The 24,167-nt window shown below is 40.6% G+C and overlaps 1 protein-coding gene across 1 annotated transcript in view; it reads right to left on the reverse strand.

Moving 5' to 3' along the window:
• Positions 1-2,083: 2,083 nt before the first annotated feature.
• The window catches only part of plxdc2b (plexin domain containing 2b), a 118,853-nt gene continuing 96,769 nt past the window's right edge, over positions 2,084-24,167 (reverse strand). The window contains exons 10-14 of the mRNA XM_082545881.1: positions 17,708-17,768; positions 17,437-17,590; positions 13,185-13,223; positions 8,109-8,275; positions 2,084-7,356 (exon numbers count right to left, since the gene is read on the reverse strand). Of these exons, the coding sequence (XP_082402007.1) occupies positions 7,237-7,356; positions 8,109-8,275; positions 13,185-13,223; positions 17,437-17,590; positions 17,708-17,768 (541 nt within the window). The 3' untranslated portion in view covers positions 2,084-7,236. The remainder of the gene's footprint in view (positions 7,357-8,108; positions 8,276-13,184; positions 13,224-17,436; positions 17,591-17,707; positions 17,769-24,167) is intronic.

Consider the following 24,167-nt stretch of genomic DNA (forward strand, 5'->3'; position numbering starts at 1 on the left):
TCCAGATGACAAGCAGCGGAGCGCTGTGCTTGTACCAACTTTTAAAGAAGCAGATCGAATTAGGACAAATCCCACCAGTCGAAAATGGAAGCACCCACACAGACCTGGGATCATCTCACATTGCTAGCTCAGTCTCGGTCTTTCATGCCTAAGAATGTGACAGATCTGTTGACACTTAAAAATATTCTCATCCCTCTGTTGTTCTTTTCAGTCATTTTTCAGGTTATTTATGAGGCGTTTTGCTGTTTGACTCTAAAGACTAATTTTCCTTTTTGAAGCCTTAACATGAGTATATCAGAGGGACAGCTCAGGCTGAGGTGTTTTGGACGTGTGCGGAGGAGAGATAGTGGATATACTGGACAAATGACGTTAAAGATAGAGCTGCCAGGTGTGAGGAAGAGGAAGACCACAGAGAAGATTCATGGATGTCGTAAAGGAGGACATGCAGAGGACTGGTGTGACACAAGAGACATTCAATATAAACAATATAGAGCATTTTCTCTGAATTAACCAAAAATGTCTTTTATACATAAAGGACATTTTGGCTACCAGAACTTTTCCGAACATACCAGAAGATAACCAGTTCCAGATCAGGTTACCATGGTGATTTAACCAGGTTAAAAAGAGAGCCGCCTTCGCGATACTAAAACTCTGACTTAAAGATCACTAACCCGTTAGCGTTGCTTCGTAGCGCACACCTTTGATCAAAACACAGGTGTGTTGCGCCTCCTTTCGTGAAGACGGTATGAACAAACGGTCGCTATGGATCGTTGCATCACACACATTTCCTCAACTTGTGCAAAGGTCGAGAAAGTCACGTTCCTTTAATATTGCACCGCAAAGTATTGAGCACATGATTCAGTGCAGGGAGATGAATCCACACCGCATAATCACCTCTTCACCTCTGTCCGAGCTACAACATGGCAGAGCTGCCTCTGTCACCTGATAAATAACAGTGAGACATTCCACATACATGCAGTCACACATGTGCTTCAAATACAGTCATGAACCACCAAATCATCATCCAATTTCACCTGTGATCTTGCATCACCATTACTCTCTGAGCTTTGTGTTGGTTCTTCTGTCACCTGACAAATAGGACATACATGACAATAAGAATAAAATGTGTAGCTGCTTCAGTGTTTCTGTCAATTTGTGCAGATCTTGACTCATCAGTGATGTTTGTAGTGTGAGTGCATTTTTAAAACAATTTGTGCAAACTGCACTAGGGTGGAATATTTGCAAAATCATGACTACCTCATGATATTTTGTCTCAAAAATTAACCCTATGAATATGTCAGTGCCATATGATGAAATTATTGTGTCACCAACATTTTAACATTAGACATATAATTCTAACAGCCTCTGTAAACTAATATCCTGGCTTACTCGAGGCTGCCGTTTTCTCTGACAGTTTCAATCAAAATTAGAAATGTTACTCTGAGAGACTGAGAGAACTAATAGCGCTGCATGTTGTGCAGTTTCCAAAACACATTATTCATGGTTACATACGATTTTAGACTGATGTGGGCCAAAGCCTAGCATAGCCTGTAATGTTATTATGACGGACACATTTCATGAGTGAGCTTGACTTTATGCATGTTTTCATGTGTTAGAGCCCCGACTAAACTTCGAGAGATGAGGCTTGAGGTTGCCATTGTATTCAAGATGGTGGGTCAACATGGCAACTTCCACTAACCGGTTTATGAGACGCCAGTAGCTTCTTGGAAGATGTAATTACACACTGGTCAATGTATATTTATGAGTAAAATATTAATTTTTTCTATTACATAAACTAAAAAAAAAACTGACTACACCTTTAAATGTGTTTTTAAGTCTTGTACTTAAATTAAAGGCTCACAAATGTTGGAAAAATTAATGCAAATCCAAATAGTACTCATTTTGAATCTATGTACTGCGAGGGTCTGTAAATATAAAATTTCTGCACAACTTCATGAAATATACTAAAGATATGGTAGTATATTTATACTAGCATAGTATAATCAAAAAGAAGTTGGACATGCATGCTTAAACAAAAGAAACATGTAATTTGGTGGACCATGTAAAGAAACAGACATGTGACTGTTTTTACCAACATTTTTTATTATTTCAAATGTAATCAAAACGACAGTAGTTACAGAAATTACAGACAGCTATGATACTTTATGATTTCGAGTCTTATTGTTTGCTATGAAAGTGTCATGATAAGATAAAACCAACATCACAGCTGGAAGAAAACTCCCATTCTTGTATCTGTATGTTGAGCTCGTGGAACATTTGCTGAATCTGTGACTCAGCATCATTTAATCCAACTCATAAGAGAGCAAAGAAAACAGCAGTAACCAATCCCAATGACACAACTGTGCTGCTTTTGTTAAAAGTGGGAGTGAAAGCCATTAGTCAGGTCCAGTGAAGCAAGTGAAGACTTTGCTGCTAGAAAGCCCAGTTTCCACTATCAGAGCATTGCCAGAGTGTGATAATTATTGTACTTGTGTGGCAAAGGTCCCATAATATTTCACAATCTCATTATTTTACAACACATAGTAGTTGAAATAAGCCGAGGCTGCCTCATTTTAGGACAATGGACTACAGCTTACACCTGTGCCTGCACACATCTTCTCTCATGACATCTTTTTTTTACCGATCTGACTTGTGTACAATAGTGCTCCTCAAAATATAATAACTGTAATCCTCTAGGATAACATTTTTTCCATCTGGCAATGCTGCGCGACTGAAGTGTTTTTAGCTTTTGTAAATGTGTTCAGTGCAAACAAATGTGACCTCCGGTCACGTTCTCGGACTGCATTTTCACAGCAGTCGTTAAAACACTTGCAGTTTCAGGTGGCACCGTATGATACGTGGATGATTTGATCACTTTCAAAGAGCATTTCTCCACAGGGATCGATCTACCGGTACTAAAAAATAAAAAAAATGGGCCTGGAGGTGTGGAGAAGCCATTGGCTCACAATTGTTAGAGAAATACTGCTGTGATGCATGTCACGAACCACGACCCAGCTGCATAGCTCCACTGACTGAATGACTAGTGTATAGAGTGACAAAGGCTAACATGACTCAGAGCCGTAGACAATATAAAAGGCAGACATAGCTTCTAGCTCTGTAAAGTGACGCCGACTGTACCTTGAACCTATTTTTTTAAATGTCCTGCAAGTGGAGACTCCTCTGGTTATAAAGAAGTCTATGGGGAAACTACACTCACCTCCCTTGCTTTGTGACCTCAGTATACAATTTGCTTTCAGCTGCTCCCTTATTTACAAGGGGCCGCATGGCCATGTTTAAAGCTCTACACTAAGTAAATTAATGACTTTATTTGCTCAGTTGCTAGTTTCAGGTAATAGGACATAAATTCCATATTGTAAATTATGATCATTTTAAACACAACAAGGAAGGATTATTTAGGATGTCCTCATTGGTTAACAACATAAGGACGTTCCCAGCTGTGGAATTTTTCAGCTTTTGTGAGTCCCGAATATGGAGTTTGATAACAAGTGGCTAAATTTAGTAGTCGTAAAGTTAAAGTCATGTGACCACGATGTAGTTCATATAGTTAAGATTTTATGCCTTGTGTGACTCTTCGAAAATCATATCTTTCTGAACACACTAAAGTAAAGTATTAAACAAGTGTTACTTCCCACAAAACCCCAAGGACAAATCTGGGTGATGCTAATTTGGCAGTTTAAACTTTTCTTTGCTTGATAGTGAAAACGACTTTTAAAGTCTTTTAAGTTGAACTTCATCATCGGGCTTGAATTTGCTTGGCCTGATTTTAACAGTTGGAGTCTATTAATCACGTCTATTAAACGTTCACCTGACATCATTTAACATGGACAGTAGAGTCCTCTTATTTTTTACTTAAATGGGGCCAGAATAACGCTGCATGATTTCTGCTCATGTGGCTTCGCATCAGCTTGATGAATTAGTCCATTGATTGTCTTGTCCAAACTCCTTGGAGAAGAGATTTGCCTCCATGTGAGCGCGTGACTTGAACTGCCCACTCCGTACATGTGCTTGAAACTTGCTTGTAACTAAGACCTTAACTAAACGGAATAATTTAAAAAGATTTTTTAGGAAGTGATTCTGTTCACTTCGCTCACCTAGTGGGACTTTACTGCACTTGAATGTGTTCTTTCCAAGGACACAGGACAACGTGGTGGCAACTTCACCACCTGCGACTTTAGTATTGTTTAAAAACCCCCAATACAACCAATTTCAGAATGACAGGAAAAACTTTGCTAATATAAGTTCAATGAATTAAAATATTCCCAACACACATGTTATAAAATATAAGAGAATGTATTGATTTGAAACAGGCTCCTATGCTTTCCACGTAGATTAACATGTATTTTAACCAAACAGGCAAAGTACTGGTTCCTCTAAAACGAACAAAGCAACTAAAACCCAAAGGTTGGTTGCTTAAGTGCGCTTACTACTGCTGTAGTTGTATTTTTAGTTGTGTACCTGCTTACACGTTGTGACTATGCTGGTACTAGCAGACTGCCACATTTGTTTGTTTGAAGTGAGTGAATGTATAACACTATCTCAGGTATCACTGTGCTGACTGGACTTGTTGATATATCATATCGATATCGAGGCTAAACTCTTCTTCCAGGATTCGTTTGTTAGCTGATGATGCAAACTTGAAATTAGTAGGTTAGTTAGATAGGCATACTGTTAATTTCTAATGGCTGACATTTTACCTCTTGTAATTCTGGTTATTCATAGAAAGGCTACTAAGAGACATTGGCAGTAGAACTCTTTAAATGTATTGATAATGCAAAGCTTAAGCTTTACTGTGCCTGGAATTGTAATAAGTTACTGGACAGTCGTTGATGGTGGGAAGGATTTAGCAAATGCTAATCAGGGAAGTCTAATTTTTATGACATCAAAATGCTTGCACAGTATCACTTTAATCCATAGACTGTACACAAAGGATGGATGTAGCTTCCTGGTTTGAAAAGTGACATCAGTTTAGAGTGAAAACCTGCAATTTCTTTTAATGTCCAGCAGGGGTCGACTCCTCTGCTTGGAAAACAAAACCTTCATGTTTAGAGGTCTGTGGGAAACTGCCCTTGGGCGCTGTTGATCTATTACCGCAAACTTTTTTCTGATCAGTTCATGGCCTTAGCTGATAGTTTCAAATCATACTGAATATAACATAATTAAGTACTACTGCTGTTCCCTCATTTCCAAGGTAGATCCGCATATTTGATTTGGGCGGATGCTTGTCCTGATGCAACCTTCTCATTTATCCAGGTTTGGGGCCAACGCAAGGAATACAGTAGCTTTTAAACCCTGGAGGTGGATTTAATGGCTCCTCCCCTCTTGAACTGGCTAGTTTTTCATATATAAGGCTTGTTTAATCGCTACACCATGGAGCCACCTGAATAAAGAATGACATAATATTTTTTTTAAATTGAGGGTTGAGGCATATGATCAGGAATTTGCTAACCAATGAGTGATGTCACAGTGGCTACTTCCATCTTTTGTGTACAGTCTGTGCTTTAACCAACTAAACCTGCATATCCTGCCTAATGAGAGGTATGGAGTCTGTGGGGGGAGGTTGAGGTAAATACATGTGACTGAAATTCTGATTAGTCTTTGGTCTCAATGTCAACAAAGTGTAAATAAAAAGAATTCAGATGATTGGAGTTCTTATGCGTTTTCATAGAAATTAACGGATGTAATATTGCACATTTTATTACTCAGTAAAACTCCAGGATTTTGAGCTCTAGTTTGTTTAAATGAGTCTACAATCATTGGTGTAAAACATGATTTTCTCTTGAAATGAGTGAATTGTTGTGACAGCAATGACTAGAACACTATTCACATTTAAGTAAAAAAGTAGAGAAAAAAAGGCCACTCATAAAAAAATAAGAAAAGAAGATTCTCATCACTGCTATACTGCAAATGTTTGCCATGAGTTACCTGAATCTGCAAATGTTTTGGCCTTGGTATATACATTACTACGGTGACATGACAGCTATTAAATGTGGACACAGAACTGGTTACGCTTGGCAACAACTGGAAAATAAACCGACACTGTAAAAATGAATCAAATCTCCAACCAGACCAATGTGTTTTCTGGCTCATGCAAACTGTATCCAGATACTTCTAAGTAAGATCAATAAGAGCCAGCTCAAATATATGCACCCATATAGCAGGTGGATGTCCAATCACTACTGTAAACTGTCTTCTGTATTCACACACAAGAATCACTTACACTCCAGAAAATATATTCACACTCACAAGCGCCTGTCTTGTAATTTTGCATTAGTACCACATGTCGAATGAGAAACAAAAAAAAAGAAGTGCAAACTCTACTCAGGGACGAAATGGCACGGCAGTAAAGAAATCAATCCAAAGGGAAGGATAGTGTCCATCACCCATTAAAAAAAACAACAACAAAAAACCCCCACCTTACACTTCATTTTCACAAAATGAAACCAGCCCCCAAAAATCACAAACTAATTCAACACCGATGCCGAATGTTCAGAGCTTTACTCCCAGCTGTGATCGATCGAGTTCAGCTCGCGTCATATCACGCAGCCACAGCCTCTCTGTGCAGAGTGCACTGTGGAAAAGTCAATTAAGCCTGCTATGGTATTGAAAAGCAATACCGACGGTCTGTACAGATAAATGCGCCAACCCCTGTGAAAACATAGAGAAAGGAAAAGAAGGAAAAACCTGATGGATATACAAAGGCCTATAATGTGTAACCCCCATGGACAATAAAGTGGACATCTTCGTTCACACACTCTGTATTGATCCTGAAAATATATTTTGTATAATTCACCCTGCTCCCCAACCCAACCAGACACACGGCTATCAGTCAAGCTGTACAGTCCCAACATGGCAACGCGATAGCAGTCGTAAAAACTCTCAACGAATGCAGAGTCGATGACGTCTGCGCTGTTCCCTCCCTCTGCCCCCCGGCAGCTCAGCTCCTTGCTAACGGGAGCTGAACAGTGGGTATGTCTGGGGATAGTCTTCAGGGGTGTCTCACTTTCTCATGTCATCGGTTACTGTATCCAGTCTCATCTAGCGCTCAATGGGCCGATTGTACAGTCTTAACGAGTCATTGTGTACACTGAGCTCCTCCACCGATAAGTGCATCCTGGAGGTTCCAGGTGAGAAGTCCCCGTGGAGCAGGAGAGAGGAGGGCTAGCACAGGAGGGAGGCTGCGGAGGGGAGGGAGGGATGTGGATGCCCCCTCCTCCCTCAGCACTGCTCGGACTCGATGAAGCCCTCCTTCTCCTGGCCCACTGGCTCCACCTCCGCGTAGGCTGGGTGACCCGACCCCCTGCGAAACTTCATGGCAGGCCACCTGCTCGGACGTCTCTACAGGAGAGAAGTTAAAGATTGAAGGTCAGAGGCAACAAATGTGGTCAAGGTTAAAGGTTAGAGGTTGCTGTGTAGTGCATTCACCTAAAGCCCTTTTATTTCAGTGTCTAACTTGACATCTATACAGCGTATGGTGCCCTGTACCTAAGACCCCATTGGTCGCTAGCATATTTCCATGGTTACCTGTAGTTTGCATGAAAGATGGTGACTTACTTGTCACCTAACAGTGGAGAGGCAGTAAAAATTGAAAGAGTGCAACACAAACCAGAAATGGATATTGTTTGCTTTCAAAGTAAAATCAGCTTTAACTTTGAAAGAAAGTGTTTCCGGTTTGCTTACTGTTTGCAGCCATTAGGTGTCATACAAACCATGGCCATCAATGGTCATCTGCTTGGATCCGGTGCAGCACTATATACATCTTTGTGACTAATTTCACCTTTGTGAGTGCGGCTAGCCTCCAGAAACCACTCACCAACCAGTCACTGAATGCACACTAGCAAAACATATATTACACTTCACTTTCAAATGATGGCTGTCTGCATTTTTCGGATATTAGATATATTCAGCTTATTGAGAACACCCATGAATGTTAACTGGTTTGATTCTCATAACCAGAATTAAAAAACTTCTCTATAGCAAAAAAAAACAATAGCACAGGAAAATATAATAAGTAATTTATGTCAAGGTGTAAGACTGACAATCAGCCCTCTGACGTCAGAAACAGAAGAACTGCTGGTGCTGCTGCTCACCTCGATAAGGAAGAGGCTGGCTGCAGAGGTCGGGTGATGGTAGATGTAGACTGTGATCAGCACGCCTGCAATCATGATAAGCATCACCAGCAAGATGCCCAGGATCAAACCAGTGTGAAGAGGATGAGTGCCTTTCACCCTGTCTACAGCACTGTCAGCTGGCATCACTGGAAAACACAACAAGAAGCCATTATGTTGGCACACACGCATTCTGTTTGCTATTTCAGATTGTTAAGCACCGCTGGTTTAATTATCACTTTGTGCCACATGCTTAAAGCAAGTGTTATATTTTCTCTGGTTTCGTTGCAGTTTTGTTGTCGACCAGCAGGGGACACTCATTATTCATCGATACGCTCCTTTCCTGCTTGTGCCGATATGTTTAAGTTCAGCTTTCGCTCCGTGTCACCATTGTGGGAAAAAGGCATTTCATTTTAAAACCTAACAAATGCACCGCTCTCATTCAGCCATGCACGTCTGATTCATTTTCAGTGACTCTAAAAGTATTTGTTGAATGGTTAAAGGACATTTCTTTCACTTGGAGAACAAATTCAAGGTTCACTGTGCAACTGGCTCTTTAGTAGTCTCTGGCACGATTGTTCTGAAGGCTTTTTAGGCATTCAAGAGCAGTTCTCGTCTCCCATAAGTGCGAGTAAGAGTTAATCCCACACCAAGGTTAGCAGTGTTTGGTCCTGATGGGAGGAGGAGGAAGGTCTATAGCTGCTGATAAAGTCCTATTATAGCCTTAAGTCGTGGCACTGAAAACCGAAGAGGCTGTAAGTAGTGACTACATAAGAGATCGGTCCTTCAGCCGGGTTTGGAAGTCAGCGCTAGTCTGTAAAGCACTTCATCAGATTTATATTTGGACCTCAAAGTCGACCCAGCAGGTGTTTTGAGAGTTCTTTTGAAGATGATCACAGTAGCCTGTAAACCTACTGGGAAATCTCAGTTTTCATCTTTGGGGTACAATTTCACAAAACACACACACAGACAAAAATACAAAAACTAAGAGAACTTCCTCTGTGATTTGTCAGAGGGAAGAATACACATAATAATGACAGAAAACAGTGTCCCAGCAGAGAACATAACCCAGCAAGGATTCTGCCTTCATGTTGTACCTCATCTCACACAGATTTATAGCAGGTTCAGGCCACGTGTACTCACAAAGCTTTTTTCTTCTCCTTCTGTGCCACCCTGGCAACATCTCCAGGGCTCCTCCCCGGCTTTAATTAGCAGCAATACCCACCACTCGGCCTGTCAGCCAAGCAGCCTCTCCCCTGGCTCTCTGCCTCATTGATTTCCGGCGTACTCGGGTTGTAATCAAATCTGTGCAATGTGTGTGGGAATTCACTGTTAATGTGTTTGTCTGTGTAGACATTATGTGCCCACCATAACTGGGAATGAAAAATAAAAACAACAAACGGATAATTTGCTGTGCTGAAACAAAACAACTGATGGCCGGCAATGCTGACAACCCAACTGTGTCCATCGTTCGTCAATCAGCTATGAAGGCAGTGAGTCGGGATTCTTGCTTGACATCCTTGCTTTTGCGTTTAATGTAGTAAACACATGATCTAAGTATGCTCTGTTTTTCTCAGAGACAAGACACTTTCCCATGCGTTTGTCCGCTGGAGCTGCACAGAACCATCTCCTGCTTCAGCTGGAAGTCCAAACGATGCGACAAGCTGTTAGTTGGGGGTGTTGGAAGGTTAGTGAGGGGCATGTGGCTAAGCCGAGATGTAGGCATAATGAGAAATCAAAAGCCTAGCAGCTAAAAACCAGCAGAATGCAAGCTGAGAGTGTCCGACCCCTGGAGGAGCACAGCGCTCTGGCACAGAGAGTTTCATCTGGACTCTTCTGAGTCTAAGCCAATAAGACAGCAGCGAAGGCCTCAAAATATCACATACACTGGGTGATAGTGATCTGGTGAAACAAGCAAAATTTTCTGTGTGGTTTCCAGACTCATGTGCAGCCATGTGTCCAATAACAGATGTATTATGTGAAAAGTGGAGCTGGACAAGACTCTAAAGACTGTGGAAAAACTGTGGAAACATGCAAAAAAACCCCACATTTATATGTTTTACTGGCAAAAACTGTAGTCACCTTAATAGTGCACGACTGACATAATCAAAGCACCTAAAGCATTGCCTTGATGCATGCTCAATCATCCAGGTAAGTAAATCCCAAAAGGTTGATTCTGTTTATCTGGACATCCAGATGCGTCAAGATTTCAATGAAACGTTTCTCCCATTGAAAACACTACGTCCAGAGGAACAAAATCAACCTTTTGGGGCACATAAAGTATTTTTTCATAACTGTTTTCAGAATCATACACATTAAAATGAATTTACTGGACCATAAACTGTTGATGATTTTAATTACCTCTATAATGCCAGACAGCTTGATCTATTCCACACTTTGAAACTGTTTGCTCAAAGTATGTATATACAGATGAAACTGTTGGCTAACCTACCAATAAACAGCTGAAGTAGCTAGCTAAAACTGAGAATAAAAACTTGGAAATCATTGGCTAGCTGTTAAAATAATTATCTGGCAGTCTGGGAAACAGTTTCTATTGATCACTAATACATGGAGAGTATTATGAAGTAGTACCACTGCTAATGATAAGCTGAATATAGTACTTTTCCAGGCTCAAATGAACATCTAAAGATGAGAGGTGGTGCTGGCAGAGGAGTCTTTGAGCCTGTCTGACTGGATACTTTGCTGGGAGTATGAAATGACAGCTGGGAACCAGTGCTGTCTACAAAACAACCACAAAATATCAAGTTTGCAAAAAAAAATAATTCTTAAATGTTCTTATTTTTTAATCACAAAAAGAGCTTACATTGGTGTAACTTCAGTTATAGAAATACTTCAGTTTACTGACACGTGGCTTAAAATACGTAAGTATTTTATATAATGTGAAAATATAGTATATGAATACTGTAATGGTGGGAGTACAGTTGGATAGGGACAAAGTGGTAGGTGTACAGCACATCGAATTCATTCCTCATTAGCTTTGTCCTTATGACTGCTAGGTCCTAAGCACTAATGGACGACAGAGCTCTTAGACAGCAATAAAATACATTAGAGATTTTGAGAGAGGACAAATGAGACCAGAGGAAACCAAGCCAATCTGTTCATTTTCAGCTCCACATTAGTGCCACGGTTGGCGCAGGGGAGTACAACTGTTCTCTCACTTGGCTAATGGGTTTCAGGAAGCCAACAACACAAACTGAGCAGACCTATAATTCAGCCTTTTTATAAATAGGAGTCGGGGAGAAGTAGCGCTGAGAAGCAGCTCCTGAAAAAAGGGCGTCTCACTCCTGTTGTTTCTTATCTTGGCTCTTATTGGAGCTGTAATCACCTCAGCATTTCCTGTCACCGTCAAGGTCAGACCAAACCTGGCTGTGATGTGAGTTAAACATGCTAGATCACCCAGACAAACTGACAGGAAGCAGGCTGATTAAATACAACTTCATAAACACCCACTCGTTACAATAGCAATACAATTAATACAGAGGAAAAGCCAATATAATTTCTCGCTTTTTATGTTTCAGTCCTTTCCTCACAATTTAGCTTCACCTTGAATAACACCATTGCCAGGTATGCGACGATAAAGGGTAGATGCATGAAAAATATGCAAAGAGATATCATCGCAGCACCAGGCGCCAGCACAAGAGTGCTCAAGTGATGGGAAACATGCAGCGTTTGTGTAATGAAAGTGTGATAGAAGCCGTGGATTTCCATTTTCTTTCAAGCAGGAAATGAAACATTTGAGAGGCTATCTCCGAAAACTGATGGAGTTCAAAGTCATTTCAGGAGTTTGGATGGTTTTGAATCCCCGAAAGTCTAATTGGAATGTTTTGAGTTTGCTTGTACGACTATAAATGTTCATGGTTTATGTACATTTTATGCTGAAAGGGCATTGTTCTCATGTTTTTATCTCATATCATTAGAACATTTTACACAGGATCAGAAAATTCTGCTTTAGCAGTCAGTAGACATCACTGTTTACAAAAAGCAGCTAGACTTATAATACTGTGGCTCTAAGACAATAATGATGGTGAATTAACTTTAACATCATAACTCCTCACTTGATAAAACAGCAGCTGGAAGTTATGAATAATCCTATTTCTTAGTATTTATGAGACAATATTAGCAAATGAATAGCCAAACAGGAAATCACATGAGTCACTTGTGCTGTTGCACTGATGCATGTAGGTGGCAGCAGTGAACAACAGCTGCGACTGTAAAATTAATGAATATCAACTCGTTATTGCATAAAAGTCCAAGTCATCATAAGTCCACCACCATGCTTGACAGTTGGTTTGAGGTGTTAATGCTGATGGGTGTGTCTTGCTAAACATGGTGCTGTGTTTTATGGTCAGACATCTCAACTTTGGTCCAAAAGACATTGTTAAACAAGTCTTGTGATTTGCAAACTTAAGCTTTGCTGCCATGTTCGTTTTAGAGAGACGAGGCTTTCTCCTGGCAACCCTTCCAAATAAGCAACACTTGTTTTATTCCTAATTGTACAGTCATGAACTTAAACCCTGTAGTCTGAGGCTTTGGGTTTTGGTTTTGGCACTGTGTTACCACACACCTGAATGCTCCACACCAGCAAACTGACGAAGCAATACATTTTCACACATTTCTCCTGCATTTTGGCCTAAATTTTGTTAAATAAATAATGACAGTGTGATGTTTTGAATCTCCCCTTAAAATTAATAGTGGCTCAACTTTCTTTTTCATATGATGCTAACTAAATCCAACCGGGCCAAAGGGCTTACTGCCTCTATTCTATTTTGTTTTTACTCGCATTGGTCCAGACACCATAATTGATCGCTGGGACCCACAGAGGACAATAAAGCATTACAGTGAGCTGCTGGATAAAGTTTATCAACTGACTGAGCCACATGTCCCCCAAAAGATAAAAAAGCAATCAGGGACAGATGCCTCAGCGGTAAAGTCAAACCAGGAGACAGAGAAACAAACAATAATAAAAACAACAGGAAGCAGCAGCGGCTTAACCTCAACAGTTATTGGATGGCACAGAAGGGAAAGTCGGGGACCTACCCTGGTTGTCTCTGAGATGCAGAGCGATCTTGGTGTCATCTGTGAGGAGACAAAAACAGAAAGAACCACGAGCATCAGACACAATGATCAATATTTCTCTTTGTTGTTTGTTTCTGACAACATAAACAACTCGCTGATGGTCCCAAATGAGCCGAAGCTTCTTTCACTATATTTAACATCCTATTAAAAATGAAAGCTGTGAATATAATGGCTTAGCATTCCCAATTCGGCACATAAAAGCAGTCTGGGGTTAACTATACATGTGAAATATGGAAATGTAGCATGACCCAGTTCTCCTCGAAGGGTAGCAGCCATTTACACACACCATAGGATTCACATTATGCAAATTTGACCCACACATCACACAGATGCATTTCACCGGATGATTTAATTCGAAAGGATTTCAGTTTTTAAAAAGAGCAAAGCAAGTGCATTTTAGCGACTGAAATGAATCATTAAAAGATATTGTTCTCTAAGTGGCTGCACGTCGCGCAGCAGAGTTAGGGTTGTGAATTTGATATTACTGTTTCTGTACGAGGAAGCCAACAAAGCAATTACATGCTCTTCTTTCACAGAAATGTCTATATAGGTGAAGGCGTACAGAGTATAAATGACCCGGAAGCACTTAAAATTAAAAAAGCATTGTTTTTTGTAATCTATTCTCATGTATACATGCTGCACATGTGCCCAGAGAATATTACAATCTTTTAATTAGTCCTAATTTCCCCATGTTCTTACTCCACAGTTTATTTTGGTAGCTAGATTTTAGTTTTACTTCCTGTATTTGTCCTTTTGTTTTCGCTGCCCGGATTACTTTCCCCTGTGTTGGAAGTCATTTTGATAAAACATTAAAGTCTATGGAAAAAAGGAGAAAGCTAGCAGACACATCTTTTTATAGAATAGGGGACAAACTGATTTAATGTTAAATAAGTATGAGGTGTTTAGGGCTTAAAAAGGTGGAGAAAAATAACCTGACCTGGTAAGACATAAGACCTTTTTTTCATTGCTTTAATTCTACCGGAGGTTGTACATGCAGTGGAAGGTGGGAAATAAATTGCTTTTACAACTATCCCCAGTGCCGTGTAGCTATCATGGCTTAAAATACATATTACTGCAAAAATTCCATTCACTTTATAAGTGACTAGTTCCTCAGAGGGAGGCATATTAAGTACAGCTGAACGTGAGCAGAGTGAAAGACGAGACGTTTCCATCTCTTACACCCAAACAAGCCTCCACCCACGCAGACACATTCATCCTCTCCAGTCTGTTTTTTACCTCCTTCGCTCTTATGTCAACCTGCAGCTTTTGCATGAGCCACCAAGCCTGTAATCTAAGCTGACCTTTGACCCCTGCAGCTGACAAGTGAGGGGATAGCTGGCGAAACTGATCCACTGTCAGACCGTGGGTGATAACAAATGTGAACACCGCAGCACGACCTCCTGAACTCACGGATACTAACACATACGCACGCCGTGCATTTTACTCCTCATGCTGTCTGCGAGGCCTCTCACCACGCCCCGGTTTGATCTGTGGGACAACTCGTTGTGTTTTGCCTCACAGCGAGGCGTTTTTCCCATTCCCTTCGTGAACTCACCGCATCTATCCTCATCACAGCAGCGCGTCGAGCACCCCGACCGCGATGGCCCGGACATTTAAACTCAGCCCCCACGAGATGATTAATGGGTGTGCGATGGAAAAGGTCGGCCACTGCCGGAGTTAGCCATGAAAGAAATGCTTCTTTTTTGGGGGGGAATACAAAATAAAAAGATAACCCAGACTTTAATGTAGAAAGTTCAATAAAAAAATTAAAAATGGAGGACAAATGAGATCGAGACGTAGAGCACAGAAACACTGCAGACATGCACTGGAAAGTCTTTTTAGTCTAACTACACTTTTGGGGACCATTTTTAAGATTTAGTTGTTAGAAAATAAAAATTTTAAACTCAGTTAAAGCTCGTCCAGAAGCACAAAATAAAAGAGATGAACAGAACGAGAACAGCACAGACAAAAACAAATGGACAAGAATTTGCTGCAGGAAGCTGGAGACTTTCAAGACACTTTGAGGGTTTCACTGTAAAGGAGTAATAACCCACAAGAACATGATTAGCTTTAATCTTAGACTTTAAAGTCAGAACATCTGAGGTCAAACAAAGCCCTGACCTCGCACGAGCCAATAGAAGAGACTGGGAAAGATTGTTTTGCTGTGTTTACTGAGCCACACCATTAACTAAAAAACTTCCAGAGAGCCCTAATTACACCTTTTTTCCATCGAGTCCCCTCAGGCGAGGCAGATCACTTAAACTCCGTCCTGTTCAAGTCATATTCCTATGTGTTTACTTTCTAAAAGCTATGGAAAAATAACACAAATGAACAAAGACACTCTAGTTTATCATGAGTCTATGAGCGACACACCATCCTGATGACTTAAATTCCTCCAAATAGCCACAAAAATGCGTTTTGCACAACACAGAGTAGTGTTTACTAAAACCTACGATTCCCAGCTATTTCAGGAAATTACTGAGCCACTTGAACAAGTAAACATCAAATTTTTGGCCTGGTCTTTTAAGTACAGACAAATGGGGTTGAGTACTGGCATGTTGTTAGTTATTACTCCAACACATTTATAATTTTTTTACCCACATTAATTAATTAATGAGTACAAGGTACGATTTTTAATTGAATAAAGATAGAGCTCCAAAAAATATCACATGGAAGCAAGACAACTGAAAAAACCACCACACAATGTACCAGCTGTGTGATTTTAGTGTTGATTAGAAATGAGACCTCGCGTCTCAATGAGATTTACCTGTATGAAAAATATAATAAAATAAACAGTGTTTTTATACGGTGACATACATAGAGACAAGGGTAGGTGGGCCTTTCCTATCATTTTGATTCACTTACGATTCACATCTGGAGCTGATTAAGATAAACTGGCTGTTTACTGAAATAAAACGTTTAAAGGTAATATACAAAGGGAAACGAACCGAAAATTGGCACGATAAATTCAACCGACTCGTCGTAACCCTGGCATCTCTGGAGGCGAAGAAATGGGAGTAAACAAACTCCAGAGGACACCTTGGCCGTTTTCCTATCATCAGCAAAAGACTGCTGTCTGCTGCCTCCACAGAGATTTGCATTAAATAACTCGGAGATTATGCGGTGTGGATTCATCTCCCTGCACTGAATCATGTGCTCAATACTTTGCGGTGCAATATTAAAGGAACGTGACTTTCTCGACCTTTGCACAAGTTGAGGAAATGTGTGTGATGCAACGATCCATAGCGACCGTTTGTTCATACCGTCTTCACGAAAGGAGGCGCAACACACCTGTGTTTTGATCAAAGGTGTGCGCTACGAAGCAACGCTAACGGGCTAGTGATCTTTAAGTCAGAGTTTTAGTATCGCGAAGGCGGCTCTCTTTTTAACCTGGTTAAATCACCATGGTAACCTGATCTGGAACTGGTTATCTTCTGGTATGTTCGGAAAAGTTCTGGTAGCCAAAATGTCCTCTATGTATAAAAGACATTTTTGGTTAATTCAGAGAAAATGCTCTATATTGTTTGTATTGAATTTCTCTTGTGTCACACCAGTCCTCTGCATGTCCTCCTTTACGACATCCATGAATCTTCTCTGTGGTCTTCCTCTTCCTCACACCTGGCAGCTCTATCTTTAACGTCCTTTGTCCAGTATATCCACTATCTCTCCTCCGCACACGTCCAAACCACCTCAGCCTGAGCTGTCCCTCTGATATACTCATGTTAAGGCTTCAAAAAGGAAAATTAGTCTTTAGAGTCAAACAGCAAAACGCCTCATAAATAACCTGAAAAATGACTGAAAAGAACAACAGAGGGATGAGAATATTTTTAAGTGTCAACAGATCTGTCACATTCTTAGGCATGAAAGACCGAGACTGAGCTAGCAATGTGAGATGATCCCAGGTCTGTGTGGGTGCTTCCATTTTCGACCGGTGGGATTTGTCCTGCTTCTTTAAAAGTTGGTACAAGCACAGCGCTCCGCTGCTTGTCATCTGGAACATTTGTTTTTGTTTAAGTAGAGAGCTGCAGCACATATTCATGTATTCTTTAAACAAAATGTGTGTCTTGTGCATGTTGCAAAACAGGAAATGCATCAATAACAATAAAGAGCAGCTCCAGAGCATGCACTTCATTTAACATCTCGCCAGAATGGAGCATTGATCACAGCACAATATGCTCTGTGGCCGCGATCCAACGTTTTACTTCTACTTCACCTTCAGTGGGGACGCTGGTGGGGGGGTGGGAGGTGGAGGGTGTTTCCCTGCCCGCAGTGGCCTCCTTCCCTTTGGGTGTTGTTTTGGCAGCAACCGTGGTGGTGAAAGGGTAAAGGTACGTAGTGTCTGCGATGTCACACATCTTGTCCTTGGTCTGAAAGATGAGACATTTTGTTATGTTTCTGATACAGATTTAGATGTTTCACCATCCTGAACTGTCGAAATCACTATCAGGTATGATGATGTAAAGGCTGCTTATTGTGACACTCACCTCATCTGGGCAGCTACTGTCCATCCAGTCCTGGTGATGGCGGTCAAAGCCAGTGGAACATCTGAGAGCAGAGGAAACAGCACATATGTCAGTCTAATAAAGGTGGAAGTGGAGTGGGATTATAGTGTATGTATATAGTGTAACCAAAGTTGAGGATTTTCAGAACACACTAACATACACCGTTTTTTAAACAAAACATAAAGCAGGAAAGATTTAGAGTCATAGTCAGGATTTAGTTAATCCAGCAGAGGGGCTCCATCCTAACTGTTTATAATAACTAACAGTGTTTGGAGCACAACTGCTGTAGGGTACCCATCACAGCCAAGCAGGATACATTACTCTTAAAACCAGAAGTCAAGAGCTTCGATGTTGCCTGCAAGCCTGCTTTAAATCAAAACCCAGAGTATATATGGCCAAGCATTAGTTGGTCTGCACACCGGTGGTCAGAGCTGTCTGATAACTCCAACAAAGTTGCAAGGACAGAATTAAAAGAGATTATACAGTATGTTGTGCTATGTATGAACAAAACTTTTTTTTGTCATATCCAATTTCGCAGAGTAATTTCTAGCTACAAATGAAAAAACAAAAAAATATATTTTTTTTGAATGGTGATGTCGAGCGTTAGCACGGTTAGCTTGTTAACGTGTTATCGCCGTGCAGCCCCACGCACGGGGCGATCCGTGTTAACTCGCTAACGGAGATTTGCAGCGTTAATGCGGTTATGGCGTTAACGTCATTTTACAGAGATTAACGCCGACGGCACTAATTCATTGCTTTCTATGTCCAGTCTCCCCAACTGTGTCCCTGGTTTGTTATGTCTCCATGTCTGTTTAACCCCAGTCTCACTTTCAAGTTCACTTGTCTTAGTCTGAGTCTCAGTGTGTGTTACTTCCTGTTTTATTTTGACAGTCTCTTGTCTTGTGTGTGTGATGTTCAGTTTTGCTTCCCCTGTCTCGACAGTCAGATTCTGTTCAGCTGTGTTCCACAAATGTATCCGATCTACTCCTGTGTATATATTATCTGCGTGAGCCTGTCCTTGTTTTTTAGTTACAGACGTGTGTTAAGTTTGTTTTGTTGCAAGGCCTCACCAATAAAGCTGTTCTGAGTTTTATGCCTTGTTTGGAAAACATGGAAATGGAAAACAAAGTGGAAAAGGAAAAAGGAAGACTAAAATGAAACAAAAGTTCTCACTGTAATCAAACTCAGGATGCTGCTATCCCAAACAGGCCAACAGTCTATCCCCAAATTTCACATTTCAAGCCTAAAAAGATTCTTTGTGGCTCTTGTCAGGCTTTCTAAAAAGCGCTGCATAATTATTTTCCAAGCTGAGTCATATTCCTCATGGTTGTAAGTACAACGACGCTGAGTGCTCCCTCTAAACATTCATAGTGTAATTTAAGCTAAGCTCAATAATACTTTCAGGTTTGTCGACTTTGAAGCAAGCTGGGAAGAAAATATCTACACCTCCCACTCCCTGCCACCCTCTGAGCTTTGGATTCAAGGAGCTTAAAGGGGAAAGTGCGAAGGTCTGTGAGTGGGAAGTTCAAGGGGTCATGAGGCCTTGGGATAAGGGTCCTGCTGAGTCAACTATGCGTAACCATACAATTTGAAAAGACAGACAGCAATCGAGGCAACAGCTACTAATCTTGCCTGCTGTAAAGGATAAAAATTATAACTCGCTTGCTGGTGAGCTCGCCATCATCCTGTCTTGTCTACGCTCTCAAAGGATTTTCTGTGTGGAAGAAAAAGTTAGCATGCAAAGCAGGAAACCCACTCGCTCTGACATGCACACGGATAAAAACAACCTACGACCAGCTCGCAAGGCAGAAACACGGCAGTTCAAAGCACGATAGCAGTGGTATCTCTGCTTTGTGCTGCAGGGACACTATGAGCCCAAAAGGATCTCATGCATCCCCAGCAGGCCCCATTTCTCCAGAGAACATATTGTTATGGTAATGACTTTATCAGAAGAAGTCCATTCTCATCTTTCTACCTCTCTAATCATCCCATTTCTTTTACCCCCATCCCCAAAAAAAAAAAAATCACTCCATCTGTTCAATCAGGCGAGACAGATTCCTCTGCTTAATCCCCCATTTCCCCCCGGCTGCTTTTCCCCCCTGAGAGGGCAGCGGAGCAGCCAGAATGAGGCGCGATATTACTGAGCAGGTCTGGTCTAACCTGTCTCTAAAAGGAGCTCGTGGCTTTGTTTCTTCTCAATGGCATCCATTTCAGCCGGTTGCCATCTAAGACAGCGAGCCCACAGCGCTTTAATTAGAAATGGGCTGAGGTGCTTCATTTAAATATAAATAAACCCATGAGGTGAATATTTCTGCTCAGGTTTTCAACAATCACAGCAGGATGGCTGGATCGTGATATTAGGTTTCATTCTGACTCATTCTTAGAGGGAGTCATTCCTTGCATGACAGAAATGATTATAAAACTGTTTTAACCCTTTAAATTTTCATATAATCAAATCATTTTGATGCATCTTTTTCAGAACATGTCTGTCAGGATAATTCTCTCTCTCTCTCGCTGATTATCCCACTGTGGAAGGTCCTAGAAGAAAACTACAAGCTCTCTGCCAACAGCTTGTAGTTTTCTCTCAGCATAGGCTGTTTACCCCTGAGAGCAGTATTACTTTAACATTATAAAGGGAACATTAGATGATGGTGACAGTTCATTCTGCTCTCAGTGATTTACTTTTAGAGAGAAATGTATTTATAGGAAGTTTATCACTTTGCTACTTTGCTAGTACCAGGACCCCCTTTTACCTTCAGAACTGCCTTTATTCTTCATATTCAACAAGGTCCAAAAGCATGATTTTAAAACAGTTTTAACTCTTGGACCAGTCTCGCTGGACCATATTGTCATGATAGCATCACACAGCTGCTGCAGATTTGTTGGCTGAACACATGCATGATGTGAATCTTCCATTTTACCACATCCCAAGGGTGCTCTGTTGGATTGAGATCTGGTGACTGTGGAGGCCATTTGAGTACAGAGAACTCAAGAAACCCGTATGAGATAATTGTGCTTGATGCTGACATCATGAGATGGGTACACTGTGGTCATAAAGGGATGGACATGGACAACAATACTAAGTGTGGGATTTAAAAAAGTTCAGTTGGTGCTAAGGGTCCCAAAGTGTAAATCCTTCTTGTCAACTTGATTGTGTCAATATTTGACCCGACCATTTGAATGCTGCAGCAGATATCAAGACTCATCAAATCAGATGTTTTTCTAATCTTCTATCATCCAATCTTGGTGAGCCTGTAAAAACTGTAACCTCAGCTTCCAGTTCTTAGCTGACAGGAGTGGAACCCAGGGTGGCGGCCCACCTTGGTTGCTGTTGCCTTCCTGTCAGCTCAAAGCAGTGGATGCTATCCTCTGGCGTCTACATACCTACATGCAGTGAGTTCCTGCCATGTGATTGGCTGATTAGATATTTGGGTTAATGAGCAGCTGAACAGGTGCAAATAAAAACGTGTGTGCTACTCTTAGATTAATGAAAACACACCTGTAGTTTATTACTTTTTGGTTTTGCTTCATTAGTAAACTTTGCTTAGAATTTACTTTTAAGTAAAGCAGGACTTTTGAGATCTAAAATCTCAGACTGGTGAGCCTGTGTGCCGTTTCACATAAAAACTATAGAGGAACAATTTGGTGTGAGGCTACCACAAATTAAAATTCAACATTCGTCTCCTTAACACCCATTTGTGATGCACACCAGCTGTGTTTTTTTAGGTAAACAAATCCCTGCACCTCTAAGCACATCAGCATTCAGAGGCTCTGGCACGTACGGCCCACTGTGAGTCCACGGCAATGTCTGTCATGCTTTATTAACCCGCTTTAGTCCACATCAGCCACAGCAAACTGATTCACCTTGTAACTTAGCATGAAAGAGGCGCCAGGCTCTCACCTTCACAGCACTCCACGGTGCGATCAGTCTGTTAGGGACGTTCCCTTTAAATTTCAGCTTCTTTCATTAACCCCCAGAGCCAGCGAGGCTGCCATAGTTTTTAATTAGTGCGTGTTTAAAGCATGTTTGCCTTTTTCAAAGGAAATGGCTGAAGGATACAAAGGGCAGAGTGATGCTGAACAGTTAGATATTAACACAGTAGGAAAGCTAATTAAAATGCTGCTTAATGAGATCCCTGCTACAGGCGTACAGTATCTCTCCACCGCATCCATAAACTGCTGAACAGAAAAGCACTTTTTCATATCATTGAACTGTAAATTAGATTGTCAAAGGGGAGGGCATTCAAAATGCAAAACAGAGGGGAAGTCAACTCCCAATACCCCTTCGAAGTCCAAAATAACAATTCCCAGCGGACAGAGCAGAAGAGCTACACATTTCATTAAGTACTCCAAATAAATAATTAGTCCAAAGGAAAAGATTGGCAGATGAACGCTCACTAATCAAGGAGTTTAAAATGCAGCGCCGCAGGAAAAGAAGCGATTGTAGCTCGAAAGGTCAAACGGCAAACCCCCCGAAACACTGACGACAATCTCCGAAAATATTTTCAACAAAATAAAAGTGCAGAAAAGCAGACACCCATTGACAGTCAGGTCCAAGCTTCCTTAACTTACAGGGAAGATAAACTCCTCCACCATCTATCCTCGGTGTCTGTTTAGCTCAGACTTTTCTATTTGATAAAATAAAACCCACCACAGCTCACATTTCAGCTGTCAGGAAATTCTGGGGAGGAACGCCAACACTTCTTTAGCAGCTCAAATATTTACTTTTGTTTGAAATGATAAAAAGTAGAGCAAAGGTTGGCAGAACAGGTGTGAACTGAATGACTGTCGGAGTGAGTCGCTTTCTCTTCCAAAGACTACAACCACTGCTGCGTAGCATAAATGTGAAGCTGCCTGATTAAATTAAAACCTAACACACAAGTTTTTCAGAATAATCACATTATATTACTATATGTAAATCTGTGATCCAAATATATATGTTTGGATAAAATTTTACCAACAAGTCCCTCTAGACCCACTTGAAGTGTACACGTGGGGGATTCTGCAGTAGTCAGTGGATATGTGGAACAATAAATGCACATTTAAGTGGAAAATTAACAGTTCATTAACTGTAATGGATAAACAGACCTCTAAAAGTATTGTATAAATTAAAAATATTAAAAGAGAAAAGGTCAAAGAAAGCTGAAAAAGAAGGGCTGAAATAAAAAGTACAATTAGACTCACGGCTATATTTGATAATAGTGCCAATAAATTAAATAACTTCCATCGTCTGTCCTTCCATCCATTTCTTGCTTTTCACTAAGGCTTCAGTCCTGGGGGGCAGCACTTTAAGCAGACACCCAGACTTCCCTCTCCCTGGCCCTGGATGGATGTCTACAAGACTGTGAATCTCTGTCTGTGTTTCTATTGTAATGGCCATAGTGACTTACCTAAAGCTAAAGAAAATTACAAAAATAATTAGAAAATACAAAAATATAATAAAATATAATAATGCTGCCTGACAAAACCCTCCCAGCGATTTGTGTGTCCTGATGGTCTAGAACCAGAGAGCTTTTGCAAATTTGTTGAGACAGCGAGCTAAAAAGTTGGGAACTGTTCTTTGACAGCACAGATGATTGGGATTCACTATCTTGACCAAGGATTTTTGGCAAGCAGACTGAAGCAGCTGGGAATCTAACATTCAATCTTCCAATTACTAGTTGACCTGATCTGATATAACTGAATGTAAGGCAAGGCAAGGCAAGGCAAGGCAAGGCAAATTTATTTGTATAGCACAATTCAACAACAAGGTGATTCAAAGTGCTTTACAGAGACATTAGAAACAAGAACAAATAAAAAGCATGATTTAAAATTGATTAAAACAAGCAAATAAACTAACTAACTAATTAACAAACAAACAACAAACAACAGTATATAAAATCAAAACAGATAAAATCAGAACAGTAGATAAAATCAGTAGTTAAATGTAAGTTTTGAAATGTAAGCTTAAAGTGTGGATTTGGTGCTTTATTCAAATGCAGCTGAGAACAGGTGAGTCTTCAACCTGGATTTAAATAAACTGAGTGTTTCAGCTGATCTGAGGCTTTCTGGGAGTTTGTTCCAGATATAAGGAGCATAAAAGCTGAATGCAGCTTCTCCGTGTCTGGTTCTGACTCTGGGAACTGATAAAAGACCGATAAACCAATAAAGTAACTTTCACTTGATCAGATTTCATTACATTTAATGTTCTACACTGTGCTTACATAATACAATTAAACAGAAATTTTACATGTAATCAAATGAGTTAAACTCAGCAATTTAATGTATGGAACTGTGGTCCACCCAAAAAAGTCAGATTAAAACTTTCTTCAGCACGTTCATGATAAAAGGTGTTGAACAACAGACAGTGTTGTATATACAGTGTACACCTCCATTTTTAGCTTTTACGTACCAGTTTCAATTGTAGTAAAATGCCTTTTTGTGAGTATAAGGGATGTCACTT

The sequence above is a fragment of the Aulonocara stuartgranti genome (assembly GCF_965226115.1).
Source record: "Aulonocara stuartgranti genome assembly, chromosome: 9".
NCBI lineage: Eukaryota > Metazoa > Chordata > Actinopteri > Cichliformes > Cichlidae > Aulonocara > Aulonocara stuartgranti.